The 15,534-nt window shown below is 40.5% G+C and overlaps 1 protein-coding gene across 1 annotated transcript; it reads right to left on the reverse strand.

The window, feature by feature from the left end:
• Positions 1-340: 340 nt before the first annotated feature.
• GMPS (guanine monophosphate synthase) lies at positions 341-15,342 on the reverse strand (the record flags this gene model as incomplete). The annotated part of the gene is made up of 11 exons (XM_082003748.1): positions 341-812; positions 2,367-2,539; positions 4,135-4,265; positions 6,758-6,873; positions 7,996-8,121; positions 9,118-9,233; positions 10,291-10,396; positions 12,015-12,188; positions 12,826-12,977; positions 14,568-14,733; positions 15,046-15,342. 11 exons carry the CDS (start codon positions 15,340-15,342, stop codon positions 711-713), a joined length of 1,659 nt encoding a protein of 552 aa, XP_081859874.1. The 3' UTR covers positions 341-710.
• Positions 15,343-15,534: the final 192 nt, after the last annotated feature.

A 15,534-nucleotide genomic window follows, 5' to 3' on the forward strand; every position in this document is an offset into this window, starting at 1 on the left:
AATTTGACATACGCATACATGCAGCAAGTGTATACTAAAGATCAGCCGGTGTATACACGCCCGTTACCAACACGCACACCTACCGAGCGATGCAAGAGGGAGCGAGTACAGAAAGACAAAGGTAATTTCAAAATATTTTAGCATTGCTCTTCCGGAGCTCAACGTTATTGCCATGGGCCAACACGTCAAACAATATAGAACAGGCTAAGCAGCACACAACAGATACACAGTAATTCCACAACGCAACAGTACCCACTACTCCATTTGGCAAAATATTTATTTATAATAAATCCGTTCAAAAGCAGTTGGTCACAAAGAATTCATTTTACATTTTTAGGCTGTAACAATGCTGTTGGTAGAAGTAAATAAACTGTCTCTTTTTACACAGTGTACAAAAACAAAGAGACGTTGAAATGACAGTTAACAATAAAACACATGAAAACAGGAAGAATCGGTAAGACGAAGGCAAAAGCAATAGGAATCTGTCTGCGCACCAGCAATGCTGCCATGATTATTTACCCGTACAAATCCTCAGCCCCACTTCGTTATTATCCCCAGCGTAGCTCTTAACTGCAGGTTTATGCTCCAGGAGAGGAATCTGATGCGATGTAGCAGCTCCAGTCACTCTTTCACAGTACTGCATGTCAACACTGGGAATGGTTTCTGATATGATTTAGACTGCACACAGTACTTCAATAGAAAAAAGTTAATTACTCCCACTCCGTAGTTCCTGGTGGCTTTGATGTCAAGTCATACATCACTCGAGAAATGCCAGGAATCTTCTTAATCTCCGCCACCATTTTTAACACAACCTGTTGTGGAGGGAAAAAAAAAAAAGTATCAGAAGCAAGCACATCAAACAGACCTGATGAAAATGATCCAAGAAAAGCTTAAAAAAGGAAAACTGTTCACACTGGTTCTGTTATACACAAGAGAGAAAAAGTCTACAGCTATTAGCATATTACTACCAATTAAGAAACAAAGGCAACTTAAAACAAAACTTCTAGCTCCGTGATACCTTCAGTTACATTTGGAACTTGCTGATTTTTGGCACTGATAACAAACCAGGGTGTCCATCGCAATACACTTCCCTCAGGGCGGCAGCTCTTCAGCTTCAAAACTCTCTCTTGCAAGTTCAGCAGGAACATATGCTGCTATGTGTTACTATCAAACATTTTCACACTTTCTCAGACCATCATCTCCAGCTGAACCACCACCAAACACAAAACAACAGCCTGAGTTAAACCCCTTTCGAAACAAAAGGGAGCTCTAAAGGTTAAAAAAAAACCACACAGAAAGAGGCATCAAAGGAAAGAGGTTCCATTGAGAGTAATTCTCCAGAGTTCACAATCAATTCATGTTAGCAAAGGTATTCTAGATGAGAATTTGCTGATCCTTAGAAGTTCCGCTTTCTTAAAAGTCCCACAGTTCTCAACAATGCCACTTACATGACATGCTGTTTATAGTGCAAGCATAAATTAAACAATGCTTTGCTCTCCATGAAAAAACACAGAAAATTTTTAATCAAATATGATTATTCTCCCCATAAACGCAGGTATCTTCCACAACCTCCATTATTTTGTTACCGCATGATCACCTAGCCTTAAAGTGACCATTTTACCTTTTGAAGAATGTGCAGGGTTTTTTTGTTTGGTTGTGGGTTTTGTGGTGGTCTGTTTTGTGTTTAAAAAAAACCACCACACAAACAAAAAACTTCAAGGTCAATTGAATCCTCATTTTATATAATGGAATCATTTACATAGCAACTTAACTTCGAATCACTTCTTTTTAAATGGATAGGCTGCCTTATTAAAGTAGAAGACTTCCGCTACATGCAATTACGAAACCATGCCTGTATGCTTTCCACACTGCGTTCCCAGAGAGACACAGCACTTTGGACCGGACACAGATAGAGTTTCCCAGAAAAATATGACTGACATAGACTCCTAAGTCCTCTTAGTGACCTAAATAGGAAACAGCACACTGAGATGTTAAAATAGCAAGTTCCAGTAAAATCCGAAGTACCAATCAAGGGCAATTCTGTCACTCAGGACAATTTCAATTACTAATGCCAAAAATTAATTTCAAAGTCCCAGGAATGGCTGCGGTATTCTTTCTTTTTTCATCAGTGGTATTTTGGCTCAAGTCTGCTGGAAAGCCTTTGTCATATCCACCTGCCAGCTTCTCATTTTGTTACCTTTTTTCCCCAAAACACCACCATATTCTTCCTAATGACTACTATGAAAGAGACAAAAAGCTGCGCTAAAATCGAAGTCAAGGCAAGCAATCAAGAGAGAGGGAAGAAAGTCAAAATGAGTCACCTACTATACTAGCTCATGTTGAAAAGAAACTTAAACCCGTATTACCTCTTCTGGAACCTCATTACCAGGGGTTGCTGCGATACCAGTCATAAAATCACTTGTAATAAAAGTTCGAATAACCACAGATCTTTGACAGGAAGGTTGTTTCTGTAGGGGATCCCGATCAAAATGCAACGGTGTCAGTATTATTGGCATCTGGCTAATTTTTCCAGCATAACCTTCAGAAAATAGCAGTGCAAAGTGCATTAGTTTGGTTTAAAGACACAAGCATGATAGAAGTTCTACAGAATTTCCTACATGTACTTCAAACTATATACTAGGAGCTACATTCGCACCTCTGGGATCTTTCGCTACTGCTACCACACCCCAGAAGATCACACGCAGTAGTGCATACACTAAAACTATTCAAGCTGCCACTTGAAATGATCTTCAGCATTTGCAGGCATGCAGAACAAGACCAGATAATCTCCATTATCCCTGTAATATGCTGTGAATGCAATTTAAGATCTACTTTTCTTCCCACATAACATAACCACCATAGAGTTTCATCTATCCCCATATCAAGCCCAATAGAGACCCATTCACAAGTATTTGTGTCTTTGACATATTTAAGAGAAAGTTCTTAAGTATCCCTGTTGGTGGTGGCTGAGAGGTAACTCCAGACAATCATCTCTTTTTTTTTTTTTTTAATATCTCCTTCTGAAAGCCAATACACAGACCCCCTAATTTCACTGTTTAAATGCTCTAAAAGTTTGAGATTCAGGCGTGTGGCAGCCTGCAGAGCCCGTCTAACACTGGTGCAGGCTCTCACCCTCTGCTAGCACTGGCCTGAGCTGTTGGTACAAGGATTCTTTTTCACTAAACTCAAGTCTTATTTTTGGGAGTGATTCGTTCACACAAAGCCAAGTGTCACCAAAAGTTAGCGAGACACATCTACAGTTTTACAAACACAATTGACAGTGTTATCCTCAGCTTTTTGAGGCTATTTCTGTACAAATTATGGTAAGCAGCCTTGCAAACAGAACACGTATTTTTAAAGAGATATCCTTTGTAACTTGACTTATACAAAAAATAAGCAAGTGTGATGAACTGCTTCCCACATGTATCGCATCTTCAAATGTAATTAAGTTAAAAAAATAAAACAAACACCAAACAGAACCTCATCAGAACTACTATATTCCCAGACCCTGCCTGTGTACCATATCACAGGGTACTGAATGCTCCCTGGATGTTAAGGGTTTGCAGTATTACCATCTGGCTAGCCTGAAGTGGTTGGCTTTGCCAATACAGCTTTTACTTTAATTAAGAAGTATGAAACCACCACAGGTAGTGAGCATCATCACCTTAGAAACTCAGTATTTGGGCTCCCTTCTTTCCACAAAAAAACCCACGATTCAGAAACTATGTCAAATTTCTTCACACCGTTTATTTACTTCAGGTAAATACTGATGACTGAGATCAAAGCAATTTGGCTGACTTTCAGCCGGCTAACAGTACTTTTTGCAGAAGTCTGCACTGCAGTGAAGCACCACACCTCTGGGTGACAGGTCAGAGGCAAGCCACTGTCCTCAAAAAGCCCCGAAAATTAACTCTGCTAGCAGAAAGGCTAGCAACTCCTTTGCTTTAGTGATCAGCTCCTGCAACTTTCAGAAAAAGCTCTTGCCAGTCATCCTGTTAATTTATCCCTTCTTTGGGATATTCAAGAAGCTTGTAGATTTTGACAGTACCTCTGTAACTCTGTAACTACACCTCGTTAGGTTTGCAGGGATCTTGAAACAAGAGTCTAATCCATGGGATAAGGCAAAGCACCTACCAGACTCCCTGAGAATATTGTGAGCCTCAAAATCAGCTTGACGTAAAGTGCTGAGGACTCCTGTTGTCAGGAAAGTGGGGGTGACATCTGTAGGAGGTTCTTTGACCGGTGGACCAAACACGTACACAACCCTGGAAAACAAACAGGATGGTAGAAAAACACATCTTGTGTACGTGGAATAAAACAGATTGCCTAAAGACTGCATCTTTAGTACTGCAGTGAGAAAATAAAACTAGGAAAAAAAGCATGATGCTTGATTTTCTCCTTAGCTACTAACTAGAGCTTAAAATAACTTCATGCATATATTCTATAAACATGACATGCATACTAGCTTTGGAAGTAAATTGTATTAATTATTTTGGTTTGCTAGAGACTAGCATATAGCCCCAATAATATTTAGTCAAGAGAATAATCCTTTGGAAAAAACAACCAGAAATACAAACTCAGTGGTATCACAAAGCGTGTTTTTTCAAATTTACTTTGATGTCAGTAAAAGTTAAGATTATTCTAGAGCTACTTACGTGCTTACAATTTTTATCTTCTCTCCTAATAGGAAACTACCAAAAGATAACATTAAATAGTAAACCTTATTGTTAATGAATAGCTGTGTCTTCATCACAGGGCACTAACACTGCTATTTATAAATCTATGTAACAATATCTGTAATAAAATATCTTCTGAATTCAAGCTGGTCACATCAGCTTTACCTTTTTAATTTCATTTGTCGTGTTTTGTACGTTGCAGAACAAAAAGCAAAGTATAATACTGACGGGCCTCATGCAAGGATTTACTAAGTCGTATTCACACAAGTTATTTCAGTTTGTAGATACAAACCAAGAATATTTGTCTAAAATCCAAAGCAGAAAAATATGCAAGCTTTACATTCTGTATTTCTGTGTGTAATAGAAAGTCTGCAAGCATAGCTGGGCAGCAGACCAACTATTTCGGTGCACTCCTCAAACTGCCAGCTTCAGTGTCCCTATAAACAGGAATGAAAGATTCTGAAAACGTACCCTGGTACAGCAGAAGTCCCAGAGATGTGGTATATTCAGGAGGGTAGTATTACATCCAAAAGAGCTTAAAGAAGACAGCAATGCTGTAAACCCAGCACGTACTTTGAAATTGCACATGCAATCCTGATTTTATGCCTTCTTTTGTTACCTCTGCATTTAGTTTAAAGCAGTATCTTGCAATTCAAGATCTTGCCTTTAATCACAGGAGGGTTTGGGCTGGCAGGGACCTGCCAAGGCCACCTAGTGCAACCCCGGCCGTGAGCAGGGACGTCCCCAACCAGAGCAGGGTGCTCAGAGCCCCGTCCAGCCTGACCTGGGGTGTTCCCAGGGATGGGGCATCCACCACCTCTCTGGGCAACCTGGGACAGGGGTTCACCAGCCTCATTGGGAAAAATTTCTTCCTTAGATCCAGTCTGAATCTGCCCTCTTTTAGTTTAAAACCATTACCCCTTGTCCTGTCACTACAGGCCCTGCTACAAAGTCTGTCCCCACCTTTCTCCTCAGCCCCTCTCAGCCCCGGCAGCTGCAGGAAGGTCTCCCCGGAGCCTTCTCTGCTCCAGGCTGAACCCCCCAGCTCTCCCAGCCCGTCCTCCCAGCAGAGCTGTTCCAGCCCTGGAGCATCGCTGGGGCCTCCTCTGGCCCCGCTCCAGCAGGTCCGTGTCTCTCCTGTGCCGAGGGCTCTGGAGCTGGACGCAGCACTGCGGGGGGGTCTCCCCAGAGCGGGGCAGAGGGGCAGAATCCCCTCCCTCGCCCTGCTGGCCACGCGGCTTTGGGGGCAGCCCAGGACACCGTTGGCTTCTGGGCTGTGAGCGCACGTTGCCGGCTCATGTCCAGCTTTTCACCCACCAGTACCCCCGAGTCCTTCTCAGCAGGGCTGCTCTCGGTCCCTTTGTCCCCCAGCCTGTGCTCACAACGGGGGTCACCCCAATCCGGGTGCAGGACCCTGCACTTGGCCTTGTTGAACCTCATGAGGTTGACCCAGGTCCATGCCTCGAGCTTGTATGAGTAATACCTCTTTCAGTAGGGGTCATTCATGTGACAAAAGTAAGTTTTGCTATCAGCAATTATAAGCAGTTTCATCAGAAAGTCTACAGCCAGGCAAGGAGGATATGCATTCTCCAGAACTGATTTAATATCTAAGCAACTCAGCTGCTAGAAAAGTTACAGAATCAAGTAGCTAGAAAATGCATATTCACAAGAGAGCTCAATTACGATGACACCGCCCAGCTTTGGAGCTTTCTTATGTGCCAGTAGAACTGACAGTCCCACATAAACTCCCTTTTTGACACAAAGCAAGAGAACACTGCATGACATCACAACTCACCAACAGGCTTGGAATCTTTCCAAAGAGATTTTGTGTAAGTTACATTGGATATTGTCTAATCAAGTGTTTAAAAAGATGAAGAGATAGGCTACCAATTTCTTTTCCAAGCTAGTAATTCCAGAAATACACCTACGTTTTGATTTATTGTGTATTTGTGATCTCTGCATGATACCCATGGCCAACATAAAAAAATTATACTATAGATTAGACAGGAGAATGCTCGTGCATGCTAAACTTTCATATATTAAGTAGATTATTAGAAACAATGACAATTCAAAATCCTTACCTGTTTATGTTGTGGCACATGCGTGGTATGAGCCTGGCAAGAAACATAAGAGATTCCCAGTGTGGAGCATCTTTACTAGAGATCCCACAAACATAGCTATATGAACGACAATCACCCTATTTAAAGAAAAATAAATACGTTTTAATGTGAACTTTGATGATGAAATAGCTCACAGTACTTTCCCATTCACCCTGTAGTTTACAGTACCATATTTTGTGCCAACATTTAGCAGACACTAAGCTGGTAAAATCAGTATGCTGAGAGGTACCAAGTGCATGAGAAAACAGAGTAAGACGGCAGACCTCTCATGAGCTACTGAGAGTGTATAAAAGGAAAGATTCAGAATGGGAAGATTCATACAAGGTGACCAGAGCACAGACTGACTGCATACTGGTATTTTCATGACACCATCTGAGGAAGAGCTATGGCAAAGCGTAGAAATTAGCTAACGACACTGCTGTTTAAAACACTAATAAAAGCTGACTGCAAAGAGTTACAGAAGTGATGCACAACATTAAGCAGCCGATAATAAAACAGGAGATGTAATTCAATACTGATAGTGCAAAGAAAGGTGCTTTACAGCTATGACTTCTCAGTAAAGAAATCTCCCAAGTTACTGCACACAATTCCATGAGAATGCCAGCTCAGCATTTGTATTTGGTTTGTACTTCTGTCACCGAAGGACAGCCCACAAACACGTGCGTGGCATTAGCAAAGTAGTGAAAGGAAAGAACACACTATGCCACCGCACAGATTCAAGTGTTCCCATATCCCGAATGGCCTGCACTACTCCGGTCTCTCTCCTCTCAAGGATAAGGGTGTAGCAGAATTCGAAAAAGTACAGGAAAGGGCAACAACCATGGTCAAATGTAGGAAGCAGGGGGTTTTGACCAACTTAGTCTAGGACTCCTCCTCACAGGATTACAGCAGAGGTCTACAAGATTATGAATGTCCTGAAGAAATTGCCTATAAGGGACCAGCGTTATTCAACCTTAATGACATCCTCAAATACAATACCTGGCATTTACTCAAGTGTCTATTCAGGAACCTTGACACCTTTGCACTACACCAGCACTGAGAAATGACAACAACATAGGTATCACCGTCGTTTGAAGTTTATGTTCTTGAGTCAAGCTCTTTATTTCCGTATCTTAAAGCGGCAATTATTATGCTTCACCGCAGCCTGCCACACTGCTAGGCAGCAGCTTTCAGAACATCCCTTGAATGAATCCATTTACCTGCACTCCCACAGTTTTGATTGGTAACAAGAAGGCATTCAGTGAATGTAGGCTTGTAATCTGCATCAGCTTCTCCTGGTCTTCTTCACTCGTACACGCTTTGACCCTTTGCAGCAAAGTATGTGGCTGTGCAGTGACGCAGAAAAATAAAATTTTATTAAAGCCCCCAGGCACTCAAACAGAAGTTACACAGTGCAAATAGAAGAATTTTAGTTAAGTAGCTGTTTGCTCAAGTTTAGTCTACATTTACCCTTGGAACTATTTAAAAAATATCTTTCATTTAACAACTAAATTTTAGCCAAAGCAATTCTGTTTGATTAGACCATATGTGTTTTAAGCTGAAGTTCTCTAAGGCCATAGGTAAAGCTCTTTTCCTACACATATTCTCTCTTTCACAAAGCTGTACTTTTCATTTTTGTTTATTTCAGATACAGAACAAAGCAATATTCTGTTACGCCACACTAGAATTCAATATGTTTTAAAGGAAAAACAGATGTAAATACTCGCCCTTCTGTATTTATCAACATTTTCGGAAGTTGTTTTGAACTTACACCTTAAAGCAGCTCTCTGCTTATGACTTCTCACCTCCCGCTGCAGTTTAACTCAAGTGAGCTTACGGTAATCAGAGAGGTCATAACCGTTCAGAGACTGAGAACTTAAACATCACCGATTAAAAACTTCAGGTTTTTACTTCTGACATCTGGCAAGCACTAGTTCCTCGCTCCTGCACTTCCATTTAGGCATTCAGTGATTGTTAGTGCACGGAAATCTAGAAAGTTACAACTATTTCAGGGATGGAAAATCTTTTCCTGATACTACGTGATTTGAATTTTCTCCAGAAATCTCATCAGCACAAAGTTTAACTAAACCAAAATTCATTTACTATTTGAAAGGTTATAAACTTTCATTTTCCAGAAATTGTTCAACACCTGCATCAGTCATGGCACTAAAAATTCTACTGTACTATACTGAGCGGCTTCGAGCGAGTTGTACTGGCATGCATTATTCCTTGAAGAGCACAAACAAGTAGTTTTAAACTTTTAGCAGCTTAAACCTTACGGCAAGCCACTACAGAACGATCATACTACTTTTATGCATATTAGAATTTTGCGATTTTGTTACCTTCTTAACACTCGCAGAAAAATCTGCAACTATTTTCAAAATGTTGTTTGTTTCAGGGAAGTCTTTGCACACATAAGGTTCTTCGGCACATATCACTCTGATTGCTAGACCAGGACCTGCAGTGCGAAGTTGAAAAAACATTATACTTAATAAGAGGAAGCTGACTCTCAGCTAAAAATGTGACAGCATCTGGAACAGCAGGTCAACCTGAGTACTGTATATTTTGCCACTATACCTATACTGCAGTTGTCTTAACACCCTACAAGACAAAAAGATACACAAGCAGTTTATTCTGGAACGATATTGCTGTTTGGCACATTTAGGCATTATTTACCTACACCTTAGATCGGCTGGTTGTGTAAAGCAGCAGTTAGTGGTGATGAAGGGTGGTGGATGGCAAGCCAAAGCCAACAGGAACCTCCTCCTTCTCTTTGCTAGGCAACTGGGATGAAAGCGTTGGTTATAACACACGGTTGAGTCTCCATTGTTTTTAAAGACCCCGACAGCTATTTGACCTTCTAGCTACTTAATACAAAAGCACATATAATTTGCTGGAAATGTCTGAAGACAGCTTCTTGCATTTCATGTGGTGCTGGTGCATTAGCACAACAGCCTACACGCTCTGGCAGTGACTACTACACACCCTGCAGGACAATTTTAAAACACATGGACAGAAAAACATAAGTCCCTTAAAAGAATATGGGCTTTGCTGTATTATACTGTGACGTTTTCTGGAGGGGAACTGTTGTTATTTTCCATGCAATCATTTTCAAAACAGCAAATGCCCCTTAGAAAAGCAGGCATTGCATTTAAATACAGGCCATTATTTCAAGTAAGACACATTTGACAGCTCAGGCAGCATTCAGCTGTACTTCACTGGTAATTGTTGCTTTGGCTTATAGAACTAAAAAGAAACAAATACAGCTAAAAGCAAACTCTATTATAAAACTTTTCCTTTAATCACTATACATAATACAGCTGCTCTCAAGTGTTCTTTTCCTGAAAAAAACTCCTGCTTAATTAAAAACTAATCAATCCATAAATTTTTTCCTGTTTAGAGGTAAGTTTTATGCTCCAGCATAAATTCATTCTACAGGTTAAGTATATTCTAAGCAACACTGATGCGATCTATAGCCCTTCCCTTCACTAAGTAGCACAGACCAACTCTCATACCTGGGAAGGGATGCCTCGAAACCAGCTCCTCAGGAAGACCAAGTTCTCGCCCTAGCACTCGCACTTCATCTTTGTGAAAATCTTTCAGTGGTTCTATTACTTTACCCTTAAGAAAAGAAAAAGAAATTTACAATCCAGCTTACATATTCAACAAAAAACCTCAAACATTTAGGTTACGGCAGTCACATCGGTCTGCTTTTCACAGCACCAGCTGCCAACACTTGCATAAAGACTGGAAAGAAAAGTACATGTGAATGTGGGCTTTGTAAAAACAGCTGCAGGACAGAGGCTAAGCCAAGGAAGCTTAAGTTCGTGCCAGAAGTATCAATGGCTCAATCAGTGTAGGTATAGCTGTAGGTCAAGCCTGCGCTGACTATCTTCAGAAATTCAGAATTTCTTCTCTTCCCTAGATGTCCAAACCAATTTAAAAGCCTTGAAAATACTTTGTACAGTTTTAGAAGCGTGGGTCAGTAACAGTTACTTTCTCTCCTATGGTTGGGCACTTACTAAAAACTAATACATAAGCACCTTCCAACAGGGTTATTATGTGATGTCTCAGGCATTCATTCTCTCAATTTTTAATACAGTTAGAAAACCTACCATTCTCACGTCAGAAAAGACAAAACAGGGCAGTCTCCTACATTTGCTTCATATGCTAATAGTTAAGGGCTCTGCAGGAGAAAAGTATTCAGAAAGCTTTTCCAGACTTTGGACTAAACAGACCGACTGGGAGTGCAATCAAAGGGACAGGACTTGGGCTGCTTCTCTTCAGACAGTTCAACCTCCTGCATTCGTATCACCTTCAACCTCCTGGTGGTCATCCATAGATGGATGTCCGTGCTGGGCCATTTCAGAAAGATTTGTGGGTTCTTAAATTGACAACTGGCAAACAGATGGTGTGTGACCAGCATACTGCCAGCTGAGAGCCGACCAGGTTACTGGTAACATGATGAAGAAGCTGCATGAGAACAGAAAGAACTCATCCCTGTAGGTACCTGAAGGAACTATCCCCAGATTTCAACCCATTTAGATGTATTATTCTCATGCTCTCTCAAGAGAGAGGAGAATATTAAGCTTGCAGTGCTGAAGGTTACTAGAGGTTCAAGAAGAGGAGTATTTTGTCCCTCCCTTTCAACAGGAGCTAATGATCTTTTCACTAAAGCACTGTCCCTGCTCTTGCCTGAATCCATAATGTGCCAGATCTGGACTATCAGCACCTAAATGTTACCCACTGACTAGTGTTCAGAACAAGATACAACAGAAGGAATAAGTGACCCGTTACATCATGAATTCCAGCTGAACCAGAATAAAGTTGCCTGAGAAGTCTTAAACTACTCTCCTGCTAAAGTTATTTGGTATTGCTCTGCTTCCTTACTAGGATGCAGGTTTGTTTTGAGGGTTAAAAAGTAAGAGTGAGGAAATGGCTTTCAGCTTGCAGCTGAGAACACCACTGTTTACACTGAATGAATCCACGTTCAATCTGTTGACCTCTTCCTCAATATCCAATGCTGGACAATACTCAATTTTGACTACGGGAATGTAGCAACTAAGAAGTGTAATAAATTGTAACACATTACAATATAATCTAAAGGGCCTAATCAGAATAGGGTTCCATCAACATGAGACAGTTATACCAGCAGAACATAGAAGTTGTTAACTTTGGATACTCGGCTTCACATATGTGAGAACCAGAAAGATACACCAATATCCTCATTTTCATTTACCTCTTCTCTTAACTTTCGAATCAGCTCTGTGTCATTATGATGAGTTTTGATGACTTCAGCTTTACCACTTGCAACAAGGGAAGCGCTTTCAATGAGATCAGGTCTGAGGGTACCCTGAGCAAGAAAAACCTCTTCAGGTTTCAGATTCATTTCTCCAATAACTTCATTGGCAATCTATAAGGTGGAGAGAAAACAGACAAGTGTTCTTATCTACTTTTTGGTTGTCAAAGGTCTAAAGGAAGATAATGGATTGCCCAACAAATGCTACTGAGCTGCAAAAGCACAAACAAGACGACTAATTATGACACTAGCCCACTGCTGAAATACTCCTATAACCCCATATTTTGTTGAACGGAAAATGGAAAAAAATATCTTCATATTACAGGAACATCCCTGCCTGTTAAGTGTTATATTCTCCCTGCATCACCAACACCGATTGCTGACAGACGGAAAATGGCTCACCTTCAGCAAAGCAACAGCAGCATGCCCCAATTCACATTACCCATCAATTTGGTGAAAAACCATCACATGGAAGTTTATCCAACAGAAATGAATGGCCAATCAAGACAGTATATCTAAGCATGATGGTGGATCTAGTACAATGCTTGTGAACCATGTTGTGACCATTGACTGACTGCCAGAAAGTTTAGGCTTAGGGTAACGCACCAATGGCTTCTTAGGTCATCCACAAATTAAGACCACTGATGCCACTGAGTGCATAGTGCTTTAGCATGGAACAGTCTGGCGTAGAAGATGCATCTAGAAATCATATAATTTAAAACAAAACAACCAACATAATTATAAACATTACCTTAACAAAGGTGTCACCAATAATTTTTCTTTTTTCTTCAGGACTTGTAGTCATATTTAAGGTCTTGCTAATTCTTTTACGTGGAGTTCTGTCCTCATCTGAGATGGGCAGAGTTGTTGTACCATTGTAGAACGAATGAGCTGCATTCACCACTGCATGAAAGTACAGGAATTTTTTGGCAAAGCCATAAAGATTTTTATGCAAAGTTGCAAAAAAGTATTTCACACTATTGCTTTAAAAATAGAAAACAAAAATCACTCCAGGCCTTTGACCATTAACTGCATTAAGTAGGGCTGTTCAATACCTCAAGAATTAATTGTAACAAAAGCATTTTATTTCTCTTATTAACCTACTCTAGAGGTTTTTGTTTGTTTGTTTTCATAATATGAGGCTAGGCAACCGTGTGAAAGTTCACTTCTTGCTTCCCCTCTTAGATTATAAATTACTTGCTTTATTTAAACAGTTTACAGGGTGGTATTTCCTCAAGGTATTTCTGCAACCAAAATTAAATGATGCACTATTTACTCATGGTATATTATGCCTCTTAATTTAGAGAGGCTCTCAATGCAGAGATCAGCTAGGAGGCTCTTTGGCATCTTTTACCAGCACTGAACTCCATGACCTACAGAAGGAGAATCTGCAGCAAAGGGATTCCCTCAATTTGTTACTCTGGCAGCCTGCCAGAGCCCAGGTTTATTGGCCTACAGACTGCAAGAGTAAGAGATAGATTTTTCACTAAAAAAGGTTGTTAATAATAATAATAATAATAATAATAATAATAATAATAATAATAGAGATGTGTGTAGAACAAAGCTTAGACTTTGCTGCATCAGGATATCACAGCCCAATCTGCAAGACGCTAACATGCAAGCTCCCTGCGCTGTTTCGCACCATCAGGCTAATGGAAAGCATTGCTCAGCTAGTGCCACGCTTCCTGACCAAACCAGCAGAGAATCACTTGACAACAGTACTTGCACACAGCCCCAGGAATAGGCAGCTATTACTCATGAGATAAATCAGCTGGGCAGTATAAAGCAGCTCTCATTGTCTGCACAACTCAAACGTACATAATTTGTCTTCTCTGACCTCCTTGTACTTCAGGTACTGAAGAACTCTAAACCTTCTCATCAGCCATGACAAGGTACCTTCCACTCTCTCATAATGTATTGCTTCTCAACAAGCTACTCCAAAACCAACTAAAATGCACCTATTTAGAAGCCAGGAGAGCAAAAAAAAACTGCCTTGAAAAAGTAATTTTGGCCATAATTGCATTCAATCACTCAAATAAGCTCACAGTTTAAAAAGAAAGAAATCAAGGACAAGAAATAACAGTCCTCCAGTAGGGTTTTAACCAAGTTACTGAAGAAAACTGCAATCAAATGAGCTTTGCAGCAGCTGAAAAGGATTACTCAACCGTCAGCAGAAAAGTGACTGAGCACCAGTGACTGAGGCACACATCCACTGCTTTGCTGCGCCCCAACAGCGGGTATTGGATCTCAGAAACTGAAGCGATGGCCTGGTTTGTTGTATGCTCCAATCAAATAAGTAAGGTTTAGTATTTTAGGTTTGAAATTTTGTGAATAGGTCTAGGTTGTTCCAAATTAGCAACCATGCTTTGGTATGTAAAGTCTGAGAGCTGCAAAGGTCAATTCAAATCCATGAGACCAAACGCTAAACGTACATTTCAGAAGACTGGTCATGTCATTGGTGGTATCAGGCATATTGAACAAAAATTATGGTACCTTTAACTTGAATCCCAAGTTTTTTGAGTGCCTCCTCCACAGATTGACTCTCTCTTTTGCGCATAAAACCATTATCTATGTGTACAGCTATGACCTGATCTCGGTTTAAAGCTCGGTTCAGGAGAGCAGTACACACTGTCGAGTCCACACCGCCACTGAGTAAAACCTAAGGATGAGGAAGAAAAAAAGAAGAAAAAAACCCAACAAAATTTTCCCCATAGACAGCTGGCCAAATGTTAACAAATAATTCAGATACAACTATGAGGATCAGAACAGACTACTGACTTGGTCAACGACTTGGAAGAAAACAAGCAGTCAAACAAGCTATTGACCCAACTGTGCAAGCTATCTAAAACATGTTTAATGTATTACCCAAATCATGACAATTCTTGATTTTTCAGATTAACCTGAGTAACTGTGTCAGTGTTTCTGTCAGGCTTTTGCAAATAACCTTTCAGCTTCAATTCAATCTACTTACCAGGACTTTTGATGAGCCCACTTTCTCTTTGATATCTTGAATGCACTGTAGTTCTCTGTTTTCCACGGTAAAGGTACCACTGCATCCCGCAATATCGTAAAGAAAATTCTTCAGGATCATTTTCCCATTCACTGTGAGGCTAACTTCAGGGTGGAACTGTGCTCCATACAGTTTTTTAGATTCATTTGCTATGCCTTCATTGGTGCAAAGAAGTGAGCATGACAAAAAAAATTGGAAGTGAAATGTATACCCAAGAAAGCCAAGCATACGCTTGTGGAGTGATTTATACTGCCACATTTTGGCACAAATCATCAAAACTAAAGATGCCGGTTAAGATCAGGAACAAGGATACTGTTACATATCTAGAACACACAATCCCTCAGAAACCAAGGATAACACTCAGACATCCTAGGAAAGCCATTGTGAAAGTAGGAAATCAGTTACGTTCAACTTTCTCCTCACCAGATGACCTCATACAACCCTGCAACC

The sequence above is a fragment of the Phaethon aethereus genome (assembly GCF_964289735.1).
Source record: "Phaethon aethereus genome assembly, chromosome: 9".
In the NCBI taxonomy this organism is placed as follows: Eukaryota; Metazoa; Chordata; class Aves; order Phaethontiformes; family Phaethontidae; genus Phaethon; species Phaethon aethereus.